Source organism: Cottoperca gobio, chromosome 1, assembly GCF_900634415.1.
Source record: "Cottoperca gobio chromosome 1, fCotGob3.1, whole genome shotgun sequence".
NCBI lineage: Eukaryota > Metazoa > Chordata > Actinopteri > Perciformes > Bovichtidae > Cottoperca > Cottoperca gobio.
In genome coordinates, this window is record NC_041355.1 from 23288874 (window position 1) to 23310196 (window position 21323).

At 40.9% G+C, this 21323-nt stretch overlaps 1 protein-coding gene across 1 annotated transcript; it reads right to left on the bottom strand.

Annotated features, from left to right (window-relative positions):
• Positions 1-1898: 1898 nt before the first annotated feature.
• Positions 1899-20717, bottom strand: LOC115012189 (NACHT, LRR and PYD domains-containing protein 1-like). The gene is given in 11 exon segments (XM_029437660.1): positions 1899-2053; positions 4503-4654; positions 4821-4903; positions 5158-5331; positions 17175-17348; positions 17438-17653; positions 17788-17958; positions 18053-18217; positions 18359-18703; positions 19136-19256; positions 19259-20717. Coding segments are annotated over 9 exon segments (2841 nt in total). The 3' UTR covers positions 1899-2053; positions 4503-4654; positions 4821-4887.
• Positions 20718-21323: the final 606 nt, after the last annotated feature.

The window sequence follows — 21323 nt, forward strand, 5'->3', positions numbered from 1 at the left end:
CTATCCTCTCTGGCCTACCCACAAAACTACTCAACAGACTCCAAATCATTCAGAACTCGGCTGCCCGGATCATCACCCGCACCAAATCGTCTGACCACATCACCCCCATCCTCATCCAACTTCACTGGCTCCCTGTTCAGCACCGGATTGATTACAAAAACCTTCTGCTCACATACAAAGCCCTCAACAACCTCGCCCCCACCTATCTCTCAAACCTCCTCCAGGAATACACCCCCTCCCGCTCTCTGCGCTCATCCTCAGCCGGACTCCTGACTGTCCCCACCTCCCGCCTCAGCACCATGGGAGCCAGGGCTTTTAGCTGCACCGCGCCCAGGCTCTGGAATTCTCTGCCTCCACACATCAAACAGTCTGACTCCATTACGACTTTCAAATCCCACCTCAAAACCCACCTGTTTAAACTGGCCTACTCACTCTAACACACAACCAACTTGTTATCACAGATCCTTCTTTCACTCCGTCACTCCACACTCTTGTCTTGCCTGTTTTATCTATGTCGGTTTGACTAATTTGTTTTCCGTCTTTGTTTTAGTTGTTTTAACTTTTAAATGCACTGTAAGGCGACCTTGGGTGTCCTGGAAGGCGCCTCTAAATAAAATGTATTATTATTATTATCTTTACATGCTTTTATGTGCAAAAAACACATTATTTTGTTCTTGTATAACTTTTTATTAAACATTTAAATTAATATAAAAAAGGTATATTTAATACAGAGGCATATCACAAAATAATATATTGGATCTATCCACATCTTTACCGTCTGTTCTCTGCTTATTGCAGATAGCCAATTAGTGAGTTTGTTAATTGGTAAAACTAGTGACGTCACTCTCCCAGTAACAGGCACCCTTAGCACGGACACGAGCAGGTTCAAAACTGCACTGAATGAACTTTATGTGACTGCATCTTCATCACGCTCCTTGTTATTGGAATATATTTTGGGTTTGGGGAATTGAAAATAAACAGTAACCTTACTATAATTGCTTTGTTCATATCGCGATCTGTTGGTATTTTTTAATGGACAACCATACACAGAAACATCACAGGACAACAGCCTTACACCTGCTCAGCTCATGATGAGTACAGCTCATATGTGGATTTGACATACCAGCACAAAATAACTGTCCCAACTCACAATGAAATCTTAATGAAATAAGTTTGCGTGGATTGTAAACAATGTCAGCAAGACATTCCTGCGAGACACTGCCACAATGAAGAAGCAGCGGACACTACACTGCAGAGCCGATGGTGTTTAACTTGTCTGCGTGTCATCAGCATCACCTTGCAGGCGGGGCTGCAGCTCTGTTTATTGTTGTGGTGACGGCAGGAGGATGATGGACAAAGAAGATTCCCGCATGACTGTCAGGTGGGATATATCTCCCTTGAAACTGCGCCACACAGGCCTAATCAGCGAACAGACCGCTGAACACACTGCCCACTGCACTTTTTGGCACTGCTCGCCTTGATTAAATTACCATGACCTCAAAGCCCTCACTATCACTAGCACTTAACTATGAGTGTATCTTATGCACTCACATAACAAACGTCCCTGAAATAACCAGCTCTGGATGCTGACAAACTGATGTTATAGTTGTTATTGTGTTACATTGGAAAGTTCCCTATAGCTTACCTTTGCTTCAGTGTTCACTGCGATGACACAGGAGATGCTGCCTGCTGTGCTGTACAGACAGACACATCCCAGGTACCGTTATGTCAACTGGCGTCGGACGCATCATTTACTGAAATTACGGAGTTTGGCCACTGCTGCTACAATACAGACATGAACCTGCAATGAACCAAAACACCTGAACTTTGTGCTGTCAGAGAATACATTTTATTACAATCCGTACACCAGATTTAACATTATGGTACATAAAAAGAATACTTAAGGCACATATTGCTGGTTGCTGGTTCAAGTCACCGACCAGACCTAAAAAAATGGAGTGTGACTGCTACTTGGAGAGGTCCCAGTTCACCTCCTGCCCTGCCGTGGCCTTGATCAAGGGCACCACTGCACACTGCTCCTAGTAGTAGACTCCTGGTACAAGGATGGGTTAAAAGCAGAGAACAAATTAAATCTTATTGACTAAGATACAGTACATTAATCATACATTTCCCTCTCACTCTTCTGATTATCTTACTTTTAGGTTCTGAGCACAGCTACATAAGGAAACAAATGCAGTTTAGAATGAAAGCACTCCATAAAAAGAATTATTCCTACAAAGTAGTAATACAAAATAAATCACTAAAATATTTTTAAAATGCTAACAGCCTTTTGTTTTAAGATACATTTTGATTATATCACATTTTTCCTGAAAATATTCCAGAATAAATAAAGTACTAGAGTATAACAATACTTCTCTAGGCATATATTGTATGACATACATCACTTTCATTTCTTTTTATACTTTACCCTCACATCACAAAAATAATTTGAATTGCTAGCAGCCTTTTGTTTTAAGATATATTTTGGGTACGTCCCCAAGGTGTAGCTAGGGGAAAAGGGGGACAATAACACAACAACCAATGATATACAGGACTGTCTCAGAAAATTAGAATATTGTGATAAAGTTCTTTATTTTCTGTAATGCAATTAAAAAAACAAAAATGTCATACATTCTGGATTCATTACAAATCAACTGAAATATTGCAAGCCTTTTATTATTTTAATATTGCTGATTATGGCATACAGCTTAAGAAAACTCAAATATCCTATCTCTAAATATTAGAATATCATGAAAAAGTATACTAGTAGGGTGTTCAACGAATCACTTGAATCGTCTAATTAACTCGAAACACCTGCAAGGGTTTCCTGAGCCTTGAAAAACACTCAGCTTGGTTCAGTAAACTAAATCACAAGTATGGGGAAGACTGCTGATCTGACTGCTGTCCAGAGGACCATCATTGACACCCTCCATCAGGAGGGTAAGACACAAAAAGAAATGTCTCAAAGAGCAAGCTGTTCACAGAGTGCAGTTTCAAAGCACATCCACAAAAAGTCTGTTGGAAGGGGGATATGTGGCAGGAAACGCTGCACAACCAAGAGAGATGACCGCAGCCTTAACAGCATTGTGAAGAAGAGTTGCTTCCAGAATTTGGGGGAGCTTCAAAGACAGTGGACTGAAGCTGGAGTCCAGGTATCAAAAGCCACTGTTCACAGACGTGTCCGGGAAATGGGCTACAATAGCCGTATTCCCATGGTCAAGCCACTTCTGAACTCAAGACAACGGAAGAAGCGTCTGACTTGGGCTATGGAAAAGAAGCACTGGACAGTTGCAGAGTGGTCCAAAGTCCTCTTTTCAGACGAAAGCAAGTTTTGTATTTCATTTGGAAGTCAAGGCGCCAGAGTCTGGAGAAAGGCTGGAGAGGAGCAAAATCCAAGTTGCTTGAAATCCAGTGTGAAGTTCCCACAGTCAGCGATGGTTTGGGGAGCCATGTCAGCTGCTGGTGTTGGTCCACTGTGTTTCATCAAGCCCAGAGTAAATGCAGCTGTGTACCAAGAGATTTTAGAGCACTACATGCTTCCGTCTGCTGAAAAGCTCTATGGAGATGAGGAATTCATTTTCCAGCATGATCTGGCACCTGCCCACAGTGCCAAAACCACCAGTAACTGGTGTACTGACCATGGCATTACTGTCCTCGATTGGCCTGCCAATTCCCCTGACCTGAACCCCATAGAGAATATGTGGGGTATTGTGAAGAAGAAGCTGAAAGACACCAGACCCAACAATGCTAATGAGCTAAAGGCCGCTATTGAAGCATCCTGGGCATCCATAACACCTCAGCAATGCCACAGGCTGATTGCCTCCATGCCACGCCGCATTGATGCAGTAATCCGTGCAAAAGGATTCCCAACCAAGTACTGAGTGCATTAATGGACATTTTCAAATGTTTGATTTTGTTTTGCTGTTATAAATCTTTTTTTTTTACTTGGTCTGAGGAACTATTCTAATTTTTTGAGATAGGATTTTTGAGTTTTCTTAAGCTGTAAGCCATAATCAGCAATATTAAAATAATAAAAGGCTTGCAATATTTCAGTTGATTTGTAATGAATCCAGAATGCATGACATTTGTTTTTTTAATTGCATTACAGAAAATAAAGAACTTTATCACAATATTCTAATTTTCTGAGACAGTCCTGTATATGTCATAGGAGTGAACGTGTATAATTGTTTATTGCACAAATAAACTGGTTCCAATGAACTCTCAAAAGTAGGGGTGAGGAAGGGACCAAATGGTTGTGCCAAACAAAATAAATAAATATAACAAAACAAGGCCTAGCTACTACTGTCCATTCAAACAAAACACAAACAAAAGCCTTTACTAACTGATCTAATAACAAGTAGTGTAAAACACATACAGAGGTGGCAAAAACCTGCTAAACTAGTGTTTCTAACAAAGAAGTCTCTACGTGGATGAAAATGTACAGGGTACCCCAATTTACCTAAATCCACAACCTCACACCACACACACACATTACTACACACATAGAACTGTATAGAATTTGCTTGGTCAAGGACATCAGCAGCAGACCACGACACAGGCTGAAGAGAGACTGGGCCAGCTCTTCCTGGTCCTCCTTTATTGAGGGCCCTTCCTCCTGATAGGCCAGCTAATCAGGTAATCACAACCTAATTAGCTGACAGGTGAGAGAAGAGGGGGAGGAGTGAAAAAACGCAGCAAGACCAACACACAACCTGCCTGGCACCTAACAGGTATATAGCATCTTTTCTGAAACTGTTTAAACGGCGTACACAAAGCATATTGTAGCTACAATATGCAGAGAAATACAAGGACCTTCTCACCATGGAGTTGGTGTGTACAGTAAGTATGAACGAAGTTTGAGCAGGTTGTGTCCTTGTGTTTGTCTCCTCAATCTGCCGACACACTGAAAGTAAAAACAGGACGAATGAATGCTTCTGAGATTAAGTCTGAAAGTGAGTGGCAATTCCTTTGCAGTCAGAACTAAACGAGTCATTTTAGACTGAGCAGAAAAAAATAACATAAATGAAAGATTCTTCTATATCCGCCTATTATGCTCCTTCATGAAGACTAGGGTAAAGGAAAGAGGATGCAGAAGTCAGACAGCAATTCAACTGTGGACTTTTATTGATAACACAGCTCATTAATATCAGTACTCACTCTATTTTGTGTAAGCAGTATTTCTCGTTCTTTGTTAGTTCCACTAACACTTTGATTCCCGAGTTGTTCAGATCGTTGCCCATCAGATGCAGCTCTGCCAGATGTTGGGGGTTTGACTTCAGGGCAGCGGTCAGTAACTGAATGCTCCTCGAGCTCAGGCCACAGGTCCTCAGTCTGGAGAGAAACATGAGATGAAACTATACTATACTATAGTATACTGTATACAGAGTAAGCCCTTTAGTGTTCAACGCAAACAAATCCATCTTTTTACAGATGGATAGAAACGCCACCATGGGAGAAAAGTAGATTTTGCTTTTAACTGTGCAGTGTTATGGAATATGCATCTAAAAGCATTATTGAGAAAACAAATGGAACAATAATGCAATACATCCACATAAATAATGTATATAAATATAATAATTAACTCTCCCCACTTTGAGTTCACTTTGATAAGGTGGTGTCGGCTATACTGAACAATATATTTTAGAAAACATAACTCAAATACACAATGTGTTGAACTAGATCAGGGGTCACTGACAGGCGGCCCGTGGTCCGAGTCTAGACCCAGACGCCGACCTATCCGGACCCGGACCTATAATCAATAAATTATTGAGGGATTTTCAATTTTAACCGGCGCAGCATTTCTCGTTTTTAAGGCACTGGTTTAGCGGTTCAGGAAACTCACAGACCAATTACATGCGAGTTAAGCCATCCCACGTGATGCTACACAGCCAATCAAATATGTGCATTCCAGGCGGCAAACACTGCGACTCTGAATACAGACAGATGAGAGGTGAGAGGCGCGTGACAGGCGGAAAGACGAGTTGGCGATACAGGGAGAGAAGACGGAGAAAGGGAGAGAAACACAGACTAAGAGACGAGTGAGCGGCAGACAGGGAGAGAACAATAACTACTCATGGCGCTCAACAAGAAGAGAAAAGTCAACAGAGCTTTCAACCCAGAATGGACTCATTCATGTTCATCCTTCCCACTGGAGCACAACACCAGCGTCTCATATGCTCAGAGACCGTGGTGCTCATTAACAGTGGTGATGTGAAACAACACTATGAGACAAAGCACAACGTTTTTGACCAAACATATCCACTCAAGTCTGAACTGAGGGGACAGAAAATAAGCACAAATATGATTTTGATTTGTGACAAAATAAAGCAAATAGGCCACCTGTCAGCATCATCAGCCACAGAGATCAGTTTAACCCAGGATGTGCTAGCCTGGGTTAAACTGTTCAATTGTTAAGATGTGTTGAAACTGATTTATTCTAACATTGAGACTGTTAAATCAAGATGTGAAACAGTTAAAGAGAAACTCAACATCGTCACAAAACTGAATCTAATGAAATAGCTTGTTAGCTAAATCGCTAATTCCACAGATGGACCAACTTGGAAATCTGTCGCAAAAGTTAAATCAATCGTAACCCCCCCCCCAAATAAATGTTCCTCTAGGACAGGGGTCGGGAACCTATGGCTCTTTCGATAACGCAATATGGCTCACAGACAATTTTGAGCTGACATTTAACATGATTAACAGGTAATAAATAATTATATTGTGTCATTTTAAAGTAAAACATTTAGCAGCGGATTTGTTTTTAGTTCTCCCCTCTAGTGATGGGTCATGCGCACAAGCATCGGCTCTGAGAGCCGGCTCTTTGTAGTGAATCAGAAGAGCCGGCTCGCATCGAGTGAGAGCCGGCTCCCAGTTTTTTGCCCATTCGCTGCTTAGGTTTCACTTTCAGTGCTCAGTCCCAGCTCTGGTTACGACAGAGGTCTGTTATGATTGGCCAGCATGGCGACCAGCATGCGGCATTCACGTGAGAATTAAGGATGCGTAAACAGAGAGGGGGCGGGGCAGACACACCACTTGACTCCACTGCAAGTGAAGAGAGAGACAGAGCGGTGAGGACTGAGGAGCGTGTGTGCGTCTTGCATTGTCTTGTAGTTTAACTATGAGTGACACTAGAAAGCGAAGCAGCATCTGGCTGCAGTTTAAAGATATTGGGAACAACAAAACAGAGTGTCTTCACTGCAAAACGAAGGTCACTATAAGAGCAGGTTCCAGCCAAACAGCACAGTATTGATGATGAGTTGGCTAAAATGGTAGCTTCTGATTTTCAACCCTTTTCCATTGTGGAGAACAAAGGAATGAAAAACTTTGTCAAAGCCCTAAATCCCACATACACTCTACCCAGTAGAAAAACACTTTCCCAAACAATGATCCCAAAACTATATGACACAGAACGTGCATTATGGCAAGAAAGGGTGAAAAAAGCTCCATCAGTTTGCCTGACAACTGACTGCTGGACCTCCAGAACAACCTGCTCTTTCATGTCTGTCACTTGCCACTTTATTGAAGATTACAAGATGACATCTTGCCCTCTGGACTGCTTTGAGTGCACCGACAGACACACTGCAGAAAACTTGGCAGAGGAGGCTACTAAGAGTGGCAAAAGAGTGGCAAGTAGAGGACAAAGTGGTGTGCTGTGTGAGTGATAATGCTGCAAACATCACCAAAGCCATAAAAATTGGACCCATCACCCATGTCTGGCGCATACACTAAACCTGGTGGTTAGAGATGCTCTGAAAGTGATCAAAACAACCGTGGATAAGGTGAAGGCTGTTGTGGAGTTTTTCCACAAAAGCACAGTAGCAGCACAGAAGCTAAAGTCCACACAGCGCCAAATGGGGATTCCTGAACTGAGGCCCAAACAAGAGTGTGCCACCAGGTGGAACTCAACATTTTATATGTTGAAACGAATGCTTGAAATAAAAGATGCCATCATCTCCACCCTGGCCCTCATCAACGCATCTATTGAGCCATTAAGCCAAGAGGAATGGGAGCTGGTGAAAGAGGTCTGCGCCGTCCTGCAACCATTCCAGGAGGTGACTGTGGAGATAAGTGCAGACAGGTACTAATGGGTAGGAAAAAGCTGAAGAACTCGGAGCTTGAATGTCGAATCAAAACAGCAATCTCCTGATGTAATCTATATATTTATTTAACGCAATAAGTCAAACAAAGAAAATATTCTCAGCTGAGGACACATTTCGCGTCGCTGTTTCCATAGACCGCATGGCTCAAAAAGCCCCATCGTTGCGATCTCACGGCTCCGCTCCAGGTGTGTCCCGAGAGTCGTAAAACATGCGGCTACATAGCAGGAGTAGGCGTTGACCTTCTCCTCATTGGTCCCAGTTTGGCGCCTACACGCTCCTCCGTCAGCAGTCAGGAAGTAATGGTTTGTTGACCTGTTCTCTTAAAGGGGAAGTGTCCCTATTATGTTTGTAATACACTCAGTGCAGAAAATACATAATTGCAGAGAAACATATTCGTAGTGTAGATATATATATATATATATATATATATATATATATATATATATATATATATATATATATATATATATATATATATATATATATATATATTGATTGAGGTAAACAAATACATACGATAGTCTTTCCAATATGGATTAATTTACCTGACAATTCCCCCTTTACACACCATTTATGGTGTGTATAATCTCCAGTAAATATAAGGCACCGAGTGGTGTACAAATTCAGCATATGGTATACAAGAATACATTCATAGTGCACTTGTTTTTATTCCAGTCATAAAAAGTACCTTCTGTATAAAACCAAAGAACTTCATTTGTTATTCCAGCATAAAGACAATTAGCTTCAGTATAATAAAAAACACTTCCAGTAAAAGACAGTAAATATTAGTAAACTTTTAATGTCTGTATAAGATTGTAATATCTGTATACGACTGAGAGACTGTAACTACAATAAAGTCAGTGGCTTCGGTATGGCAGCCAAAGAACACTTTGTAGAGTTATTCACACGAAATCATCTTCCTCCTGGCTGTCGTGTTCCTGCTCTATATCATAGTCTATGAGTACCCCCTGTTTGATGCTAGCTCTTTGCTGAGTCTGTCAAGTCCTTTCAAAGCTCTGGTAAAGGATCCATCAGGGGCTGTGTTATTTGGGATGAAAGTACAACACAGAGCCAAACAATTTGCAGACACCCCCTTTTTCAGCTAGCACCATGTCTAATGCAATTCCGTTCTGTAATCAGGCTAGTTCTATCAAGGACCAAATTGCATAAATCTATGGAGCGGGGCTGATACTCGTGTACATTTGTTTTGTGATATCAATCAATCTCGTCATGCGGCTTCTAATTTATGGTATATAACAACATCCACATACAGTAAGTATTCAGAATCAGAATAATCTTTCTTGTCATGTAGGTTTTCACCTACAAAGAATTTGCTCTGGGTTAGCTGGCACATGAATATAAAAAATGCATAAATATTTACAAAATATAAATCGGTGGAGATAATGTACAAATTAATATTGATATAGCTATTAATGCTGAAGATACCAGTGACATGAGAACTCTCCATCTCCCGGACCGTCTTTCCATAGCATCACCAGACTAATTCTCTACCCCTGAATTCTCTGCTAATTCTTTATATAATGTTGTCAATCTTTGTAAGGCTCTAGTAACTGATCTCTTTGAAACAGTATTATTTGATATAATTGATGATCCAAACATGGCACACACACACCTCCTTTCTCTGCTAGGAGCACGTCTAAAGACATTCTATCATGTCAATAAGCTGGAAGCTGCTTGTTGTTCAGCTTGTCCCTTAACAGCATCCCTTGTAATAATTAATAAACCTCTGTTAGATGCAATGAATGTAATTAATCCACATTCTTATTAGTAGTTGCCCATCATAAAAACAATGAGTCAAAACCTGCTCCAATTTGATCTCTGGCACTCCCCGGGGGACTCCTACTGCATCTCTTGTATGCTGTGGAGCTGAAGCTCTCCCCAGGTGCTGTGTTTCTCTTCAGCCGAGTTCAAGCTCACAAGAGTTTGACCTGTTGTGGGCCAAACATAGAAACACTCGACCAGTGTCATCAATGCACATATTTCTGTCTTGTGCTATTGGTTCTGTGAGTTGGAAATCTCTTAATGAGATTTTTGCAAATTGGGCTGAGTGGTTCTGTTACACTGTGCATCATTGTTAACAGACAGGTTTACTCTGTTATTGGTCCGAGTAGTACTGGGACTGGGCTTAAAGCAAGGAGGGGCCTGACTGGTAGACACACACACACACACACTATATTTACTGAGCTAGTGGTATACAGTTTGCAGTCAAGCCACATATTCTTCTCCACAGATCCTGTCTCCATGCCTATTCTATTTCTTACTGTAGTAACTTTATATCCTTTCCTACTGACTGCTTGGAGATTGCAGTCTTCTTGTTTTCTACCTTTATCCTAAAGTGTCCTTGTGGACCTGCTCCTAAAACCTCTGCTGCCTAAAACAAACCGTCTCTAATCTCTGGGATGCGATGAAACGATGGTGAGGAATAATGGATCACAATCATTTATTTTCTTACATGTCACTCCTCTCCGTGGCGCAGCTGTGTTCCTCTGCCCACCTGACCTGTTCTGCATATTGTTAGGGAAGAGGGACAGGTTATTACGTCACAGAAATCAAATTTGATGTGGTTGTGCAGTCTCAGGTGTACAGGCTATACTCACCCTCCTGTGATGACTCTGACCCCCATGTCACAGTCCCCTTCTAAAACTTCGGGTTGTTGAATCTTCACTGATGGTGAGACAAGCGCCCCTATGGGTACCACCTCCCTGTGTAGTCAGACTTCACCACGAAGAGGTCCAGTTTCTGCTTTAAGGAGTCAGTGTCTCTCACAGAAGTGGTGATATATTTATGTGTCACCAGGATATATTTTTCTCTCCCTCTTCTTCCTTTCCAAATGGTGGTATATTTCTAAATATGGCTCTGATAGTTTTCCCGGCACAGATAGGGAAACTTGGCATGATTTCCCGTGTTCTTTTATACCATTAGTCTTTCACACTTATTTACATCAACACTGATTATTGTACCCTAAATGTTCTTATTCTGTCTAATGTTTTATGTTTTTGCAGTGCAAGTACTTTGACCTGCAATTCTTACATAAAGCTTATTATTATCATCATTATTATTATTATTATTATTATTATTATTATTATTATTATTATCCTTTACCCACATTACCTTATTTTACAGTTCATTTAGCTGTAAACACTTTAGCTACACCTTCATATTTATTTAGTTCAGAATATCCGTTTCTCGGCATTCGGCCTTTGAATCAAATGCTATGAATATACTCTATTAATATAATACTCAATATAATACTTCAATATAATACTCCCCCTTTTGAGACATGGTCAAATACCGTGTCTCAATACACACATTTATATAATCTTCTTGGTAGTACTGAGTTCTTCTCTGGTCAAGTGTTCTTTCGTCAGTCGTCTCTGTCTTGTATGTAATTATTCTTAGTCCAAACGGCTTGTTCTTACTTTGTAGCTGCATTCTGCATCTCTTTCAATATCTCTGTCTTGTGTTCTGGTGTGTTTGTCTTCTCATTTACATATTGTTGTCTACTGAAACTGGATCAGTTCTTATCATATGTGTTGTGCCTTTATATAAAGCAATATACTTTGGTAGCTGTACTGCCTTCAATAAGTCTTCTATTAGAATGAGTAATATGTTTGTTAGTCAATGTTACCATACCTTTATGCTGTACTTGTTGAGCAAACACATGTTGAACATGCATAGTTACCGTCTGTGTAGATATTTACAACTTTGTCTTTCTTTTATCTGCATGTCTCTGTCAATGCTATCAGTTCTGCTGCTCTGCTGACAGATGATTGGGTAGAGCTTCTGCTTTTAATACGTCGGTCTGTGTCACTACAGAGATCTTGTCACATTCGGATCCTCTAGGTTACTTTACATGATCCGTTAACAAACATTTCTATCTTTGGTTCTTCTTAGGGAACGTCAGTCAAGTCTGGTCTTGGTGAAGTTCCTTGTCCGTCTCTGTCGTTTAGTCATGTGATTCTCCGTCCTCAGCTGTTGGAAATAATGTAGATGGATCAAAGTTGTACATTATTCTATAGTCAGATGCGGTTGTGAAAACGAAACTGACACTGCATGTGTCACTGTTAAAGTCAATGGCCTGAATAACACTTGATGCAGAGGCCTGACCTGCCATTGAAGCTGCAGTTACTGCTCATGTGCGGTCAGGCATCGCCTTATCTACTGGGTCTACTTGTGAAGAGTAGTGAATCACTGGTCTACTCTTATCTCCATGGTTCTGTGTTAATACTAATGTCATGAAGTCTGCTGTTTAAATAAAAGGCTTCTTATAGTCTGGTATTTCTAAAACAGATGAGTTTACCAAAACTTTATTTTCTTAAATAATTTGTCAGCTGTTTCATTCCCTATTATCTTACAAACTCTCTTCACCATATTTCCTCATGACATTTACGATCAGACCCTCAGGAGCTTCTAGCTCCCTACACTGTTTAGACTAAACTCTCAGAAGATTCTATCTCCCTACTATTCGTCTGTCGACGATTATAGTCTTTCACAAAATGTCATGAGGTTTGAATATTTTTGGGAGAGGTGGGAACGGACAGCCATCCAAGAGGGAATCACGCCGGCCTTTTACAGAGGGATACAAAGAAGCCGTGACCGTGTGTGTTAAATGAGTTATGCTGACACTTCTTGACTAAAGTCTTTTATTATTATTTATTATTCTGAACGTAATCTATCATTAGCTGGTATTTTGCGGCTCTGTTCTGTTCTAATCATTTCTGTCTGCTCCAGAATTACACAAAAAGTCATCCACACACTTATTAAACATGTTTTCTCAAAAACATATAAGAGACAGTTTTCTACACTTTACAATTCAGCCTCCTTTAATTGACTATGATAGTGTGTGTGAATGCAGATATACAACCTGGTTCCGGAAGTGTGGATCCCCGTTGCTGGGGAGTCATGTTCTCTTGTCAGTCCTTTTTCTCACGTCCGGTCTACAGTCTGGGGTTCTGGTTTCACCTTTTTCTTCTCTTTAGCTTTCCTCAATTCAATTGGATTTTAATTGTAATTTACCAATTTGTCTGCTGGTGCACTGTTTTAAATTTAGGTGCGCTTTAATTGCCGTCCTGTAGGTGGAGGTGTTTAAATTTTGTAAAGTTTCTATAAACTTTTAGTTGTAGTCTCAATTTTGTCCACCAGAGGCATTTAGCTATCAACCGGATGTGGGTTTTTTAAATTCCCCCCGGATGAAGAAGGATAGAAAATGGAGGTTTCTTTGTTCTAAATTTTCTCTCCTTCCAGTTTGGAGAAAACTCGCATTTTTGGTTTTAATCACTCGGTCACTACATCACTTATGCATTTTATTTCCACCCAAAATGCTCCAGCATAAGACTCAAGGTTTAGTTTATCACAATTTACTCTCACATGCCTCGTAACATCACGTAAACGGAATTAGCGACCCAGCATCACGTGGCCACCGTTAGCTGGTCCTAATCTCTGAGGCCTTTCACAAAAACGTCTCCTTCTTTCACGTTTTTCCAACTTAAAACTACTTCACATACACTCCACGGTTCTCTTTGATTTCACAACCGTCCCCCAGTCAGTTTGAACAGTTTTCACCCGTTCTACAAACTCCAATGCATTAGCTAAATATCAGCGCTAGCTTAGCCTCGCCTTAGGCCTGCTTTAGTCACACTTTACTCACAACAATACAACAATACACAAATCTTTACATGTTTTACACTATGCTTGCCGCAAAGAAGATGATATACAACATCTGAGACTATGAGGCTATCGTCATCGGTTCTCACGTAATTCAGGATTATAATCACTATCCTTCTTTGGTAAACAACACTAGCTTCTAATGCTAGGCTTCCCAGAAGTCTTTCAATTAAACTATACCTATCTGCCTTCCAAAGGACTTTTTTAACATTAAACTAACTAAGCTTTCTTAGCTACCTTCCAAAGGTGTTTTCGTATTAAACTACATTCAATGCAAGCTTACCATAAGCTTTATCCGGTACCAGCCCGGACACCCCCAGGGATTTGGTTGATTAAATATAAGTTCTCCTAGAACTCTAACCAGACTATGCTGGAGCTCTCCAAAAGCTTTTCATACATATCGTTAACATCATTAATATCTTCGATGCTTGCTCTTATCGCTTGTATTTCAACATTCAGGATTGCTTTTTATCGTTTAACAGCAGTTGTATTAGCTATGACCGTCGAACATTGTTGCTGGCATTCATTAATAAGTTTTCCTAGTCTACCTGCAGTGAATATTTGTTTTTAACCGGTGTTCACCCTCACCTGATCTTTTGCACGTGCAATGAATACCAGTCAACGATACTCGGCGATCGTTCTTCACTTCTCCTCTTTCGGGATGCCCACCCAGGGACGCCAATTAATGGGTAGGAAAAAGCTGAAGAACTCGGAGCTTGAATGTCGAATCAAAACAGCAATCTCCTGATGTAATCTATATATTTATTTAACGCAATAAGTCAAACAAAGAAAATATTCTCAGCTGAGGACACATTTCGCGTCGCCGTTTCCATAGACCGCATGGCTCAAAAAGCCCCATCGTTGCGATCTCACGGCTCCGCTCCAGGTGTGTCCCGAGAGTCGTAAAACATGCGGCTACATAGAAGGAGTAGGCATTGACCTTCTCCTCATTGGTCCCAGTTTGGCGCCTACACGCTCCTCCGTCAGCAGTCAGGAAGTAATGGTTTGTTGACCTGTTCTCTTAAAGGGGAAGTGTCCCTATTATGTTTGTAATACACTCAGTGCAGAAAATACATAATTGCAGAGAAACATATTCGTAGTGTAGATATATATATATATATTGATTGAGGTAAACAAATACATACGATAGTCTTTCCAATATGGATTAATTTACCTGACAGTACCTAGAACCATTGAAGCATTGTTTTCTCTACTACTATTCAGTCACTATTATACATTGCAAACACAACACATACAGTATAATGCATCACTTATAATATGCCACATACTTTTAAAAAACTAAATTCTAAAAGTTGCTGTTTTCTCTCCTTCAGCTATGTCACAGCCTCGATTTGTTTGAAGTTTATTGTTAATTTGTGCAATAAAAAAGTTTAATTGAAATAAACAAATGTAAGAGTGGTTTTGTCACAGAATAAATGCACAGAATTAGGCAATTATAAGGTCTCTCATAAAAACACTGAAAGCAAAAGGGTTTTCAACACATAAACCATGATTTTTTTTTTCAAAGTTAAGGTAAAATATAGGCTACAAAAGATCCTAAATAAAGAGCCGTTCGGGAGTCGAAAGAGCCGGCTCTCAGGTGAAGGTGTGTTTACGTGTGTGTGTGTGTGTGTGTGTGTGTAGGGGGCGGAGCCCCGCCCTTTGCGAAACCGAGCAGAGGAGAAACTGCACAAAGCAAGCAGTAGACCGGGGGGGTCAAACTCAATCACAGAGGGCCAACATTAAAAACTGGGACTACGTCGAGGGCCAAACACGGTCCACATTTATTGAACAGGATACACATATTGGATAAAGTGCAAAAAGATATGGAACATATTTAAGTCAACTGCAGACGGATTGCTGAGCAGTTCAATTTAAATATCTGAGCAGCAAAGTCGGCAAATGCTACATCTTCATACTAACCCTCTTCCACATACAGCTTCTTTAAATATTCTGAATAAAACCAGAGCATATAATGTAGGACTCCATGTAAACAGGTCTCGTGATTGTAACCCACATCTCCATCATGAATTATAAATATGATAACAGATTTGAATATATTTGGTAAGTTTCTAAGTTGCAGTCTTTTGAAGCGTGTTGTAGGGCAGGGGTCGGCAACCTGCGGCTCAGGAGCCACATGCGGCTCTTCAACCCCTCTGCAGTGGCTCCCTGAAGCTTTGACAAAGAAAAACATGCAAATAAATAACATTATTTTTATGTATTTTTGTTGCACAGTGGACAATCTATCAAACGGAACACCTCTTTTCTTGGAGTTCGAGGTGATATTGTGACACTGAAATACATTTAAATTTAATTTTTACATTTCGTCCACTAAAATATGCGTCACATTCTCCTGCGTCGACGGGCGCCTTTCCCTGCAGGGGGCTAATATTGAGTTTCCGACCACCGGCTAACTTGGTAAACTAACAATGGATACAACTAAAAAAAGAAAAGTCTCGGAGGAAAAAAGAGTTTAATTCTGCGTGGACAGATACATTTGCTTTTATTGCCAACGATGCTGGCTCACCTGTCTGCTTGATACGTGGCGAGAAATTAGCTAACAACAAAAAATGTAATGTCGAAAGACATTTCAACAGACACACAGCATTTGCCAAAAAGTACCAAGCTGGAGCAGAGCAAATATTCTTTCAAGAAATGGATGAAATCTTCAAACTTAACTACTACTGCTAGTTTTGTGGCCGCTCAGGAGATAGTAGGTCGTGGAAAGCCGCTCACAGATGGAGAATACATGAAAGAAGCATTCTTAAAAATATCAGAGCATCTATTTTTGGACTTCAAAAACAAAGATGAAATTGTTCAGAAAATTAGAGATATGTCAGGGACAGGACAGGACCATTAAAATGGCAACACACATCACCAAACAGCAAATGGAGAACATCAATTCAGCTGAAGCATATTCAATCGCCTGTGATGAGTCAAGTGATGTAAATGATGTTGAACAGACAGCGCTGTTATGCAGGTATGTGAACTCTGATGTGGTGCAAGAAGAAATAATTGAGTTGATACCGCTAAAGAGTTTGGTGTTGTCCTAATAACGATTACAAATAACAATACAATCTCAACATTCTCCTTTGTCTTTCAGTAATTTCATAAATGCAACAAATATAGTATAACTATATACACAACTTAAGCCGTGTTATGAAATATGTGTTGCGGCTCCAGACACCTTTTATTTGGTGGCAAAATGGCTCTTTTGCTAGTAAAGGTTACCGACCCCTGTTGTAGGGGAATAAAAACAGAAATATTTGGAGCCACTGTGGGACCTCTCATTACATAACTGTTGGTAGTTGTTTTGACTGACAAAATGTAAAACTTAATTTTCGGGGGAAATCTTTAAGAAGTAGTAAAACTAAAATAGAAACTTACAACAATTTTTCAAGTTTACTCTGAGGGTTTCGGAGTCCCACACAGAGCTGCCTCACTCCCCTATCTTGAAGGTCATTGCCAGACAGGTCCAGCTCGCTGATAACGCTCTCCTTCGAAGCAAGTCCAGATGCAAGCTCTGCACAGCAGTCATCAGTCAGGCTGCAGTGACTCAGGCTGACATGGAACACACATCACATTATAGCATACTGCTCTTCTAACATAACATTTGCGTCATGAAGAATTCAGTCTTGAAAAGGACTTACTTGAGAGTTTTCAGATGGCTGCAAGGATTCCTGAGTCCAGCCGATACTTCTCTGGCTCCATTGTCTCCGAGGCAGTTCATGCTGAGGTCAAGCTCCTTCAGCTCCACTGCCTGCCAGTCTTTTTTCGGCATCAACCCATTATAGAGCTGGGAGACTGAACACAGGACCTTTGCCAGATAAATGCAACTCGCAGTAGTGATTCCACACCTTGAAACACTGAAGAGTAATAAGAGAACATTATTTTAATCAATGCTTTATACTGCAGAAAAAACTTAATTATTCTATCTCAGCATTTTCATTTCAGTTAGCAAGTAACCAAAAGGAGAAATATAAGAGCAAGGCATCCTTACTTGAGTTTCTCCAGACTACACCATGCGTACATGCCCTCGCAGATGAGTGCAAAGCCTGCGTCTTTCAAGTTGTTGTTGCTCAAATTGAGTTCTACCAGAGTGCTGGCTTCGACCTTCAGAGCTTTCCCGATGCTTCCACAGCTCAACAATGTGAGGCCACAGTGGTACATCCTGCCAAAGAGATACAAAGTGTGACTGGATTATTGAGATCTATTCATCCATGTTGACAAGCAGAGCTGAATGGATTTGTAGGAGCAATACTCACTCCAGCTTTGTTAGCTGCGATATATCACATTTTAAGAAGAGCTCATTGGCCCCCATGTCTCCAACCATATTGATGCTCAGATCCAACTCTTTCAGGTTGCCGTACTTCTGTAGTGCTGAGGCCAGACTGTAGCAGCCCTTTGCCCCAATGTTGCACTGCGATAGTCTATGGGGGGGAATGACATAGCAGCATATGAAATGCTGAATCAATTTAAAACAAAATAGCTAACTTTCCATAATCTACACATTTAGTTTGAGTTGCTTTCTTTTTTTCATCGTTACATCGTTTACTTCCAGAGTTACGTACCCGAGTGTCTCTAACTGGCATTCAGGAGATATCAAACCATCTGCAAGATGTCTCATTCCGTCATCTCCTATTTCATTCATGCTGAGATCCAGCTCTCGCAATTTCAAGGACTGTCTCAGGGCTATGGCCAGGTCTTTGCATGCATGTGATGTCACTCCACAGCCTTGCAGCCTGACACTTTTCAGTTTGCAGTTTTGATCGCTCAGCCCCTCCACAAGTTTGCTGACTCCATCGTCACTGATGCTGTTGTACCCCAGGTCCAGCTCTCTCAGGTAGGACTCTCTTGTGCTCAGGATTGCTGCTAAGGCTGGACAACACTCGTCTGTCAGGTTGGAGAACCGCAACCTGCAAGGAGATGGGACTTATGGGATTTGAGACAGCCTTATCCTTTAATAAACGATACACAACACAAATTATAGCATATAACAGCAAATCTCTTATTACTGACTGATTTCAGTTTTAGAATGTTTTGATTTGAGTGAAAGGTGTATGAATCATATTAGTTTTTATTCTTAGTCCCCCAATGTTTGGACTACACAGGAGGACAATCATAAACTCAATATGGGTGTAAATGCAGTCAAAATAAATGAAATCAGTTACTAGTATAAGAACCTCAGACTTTTGCCACCACCCCAAATACGCTAAAATTTCATTTGGGTAGGCTGGCCCTTTCGAGCATTTATTTATTTTCAAATGAATTCTGCGGGATAGTTATCAAACACAACAAAATGTGTAAATGTCTAAATATTTAGGGAATGTATGTATAGATAGACTTACATGGCTTTCTTGGATTTCATAAGAGCTGGTAGCTCTCGTAGGAGATTCTCATCACATCTTGCGGACACATTCAGCTCAAAACTCTCTCTAATCCCTTCCAAATTGCTGGTCCTTTCCAACTTTCCAACAAGCCATACTTCTGAAAGAACCTGACTTCATCCAGTAAAGCCTGGTTGTTGTACTCCCTCAGACAGTGGAAGAGACCCACTGCACTATTAAACACAATGTTCTCCAGGATCTTCTTCTTGGTATAGTCAAAGAGCAGATCAGTGGGCTTCAATATGCCGCGTTCCTTAATGAGGCCAAAGATGAAGCGAAGAAAGACATCAAATGTCCCCTCAGCACTCTGCAGCGCCTTGTCCACCAGATGCCGACAATGCTCCGACTGATCAGAACCTTTTTCAATATTGTCCAATTCAGCAGACGCAGCAAAGAACTCCTGAATACTGGAGTGATAAAAGCGAAACACTGTGGTGTTATGCAGCCCCTTCTCTTCTTTCAACACAAATGGACACTCTTTGGAGAAAGTTGACGCTTCCGCAACACTTATGTCACCATCTGTAAGAACATGCTCATAAAATACATGACCCTTACCCATCCAAAGCCGCCGTGCCAGTATTTTAAGCTTGGCCACCATGTCTGGGTTTGATGCTTTGACCAGATTGGTGTAAATCTGGGTTAGACTCAGGGGATTGATTTTAAATCCATCAGATGGTTTTACATGATCCTTCAACACATTTGCCATGATGGTGCAGATTGGCGGTATCTGACAAAGGAAGTCCAAGCTCCTTGATATTTTCACGTGGTTCATGACTTTGTAGGCCAGATCATCATTACCGATAACTGACCTGAAGTACTCCTCCTTCTGTTCAGCACTGAACCCTTGAACCTGGGTCTCTTTGAGCAAATAGCAATCAGGGATTTGTGCTGCCGCTGCAAATCTCGTCGTTAGCCATATATGAGCCCTTGGAACCAAATTCCCCCTGATAAAATTGATCACGAGAGTGTTTACTGTGGATACCTCAGAAACATTACTCACAGTTTGACAGCTGAAATTTAGCGGGGGTTGATACTCATCCAGTCCGTCAAGGACAAACCACACGTTGTTTTCATTTAGGCAGGAAATGTCAAGCTCCTTCAATTCAGGGTAAAATGTCTGGAGAAGTTCAATAAGGCTCAATTGTTTTTTTACCAAACTTAACTCCCAGAACGTGAAAGGAAACAGGAGCTGGATGTCATGGTACCCTATGTCCTCGGCCCACATCAGAGCACAAGTCTCCACTGTTGTGGTTTTTCCAACTCCACGCACGCCTAAAGTGAGGACTGTTCTTTTGCTGCTGCTATGTTTGCAGTCGCACGATAAAATAGCTCCGAGCGTGACTGTTTCATAAATAAACAAAGTATGAAAGTCAGACCTGTCAACAAATCTAAACTCATTCTGTTGCAAATTAGATAATTGGTGATCATGCTTGAGGTCCCGATAGCAAAGTCTTGGATGAAGTAAGTGTTTTGCAGAGTACGATTTATACAATCTCTGATATTTCTTCTTCAGAGCGGTTTTCAGACAATTTTGGAGATCCATCACAGCGGCAGTGGTTCCTGAAAGGATGTGAAGATTCTGAGTGTAAAAAAAACAAAACCTATAACTTAATGTCCAGCTACACAATACAGCAACAGTTGTCTTGGTTGCAAGAATCTTTATGTGTGATCAAAGGAGGAAGTTAAAGTGTGTCAGCAGAAAAGACATAGCAGTGTGTTGATGGCAACTGTAACTCCTACTGGATGCTTTCAATCCTATGGAAGCCTTTTCCGCCCATAAACAAAAAAAAGAAATCTCCATGGAAAGTCCCTTCATCACCTCGCTGCCCCCACCATGCAAACGACATGCAGTGCTAAATAAGGTAACTATTACAGTTGACTTTTGTAAACGTTAGATAGTACATATAGCCTAATAGTAACGTTAATCAGCAGTCTTTGCAGCTAAACTACAGTTTGTACAACAATGCAGCTCATGAAGCTCCGAAAATACCTGTTATAAACTATAATATGCCTCTAGTGTTGTGGCTCACATCACTAATGAAAACAGTGTAAGCAGGCCGACTGCTGCGGTGAGTTGCTTCATGTTACTCAGAGGCCACTGTATCAGCGTAGCTCTTAAATTAAGAGTTGGCAAGTTCAGCTACAATAC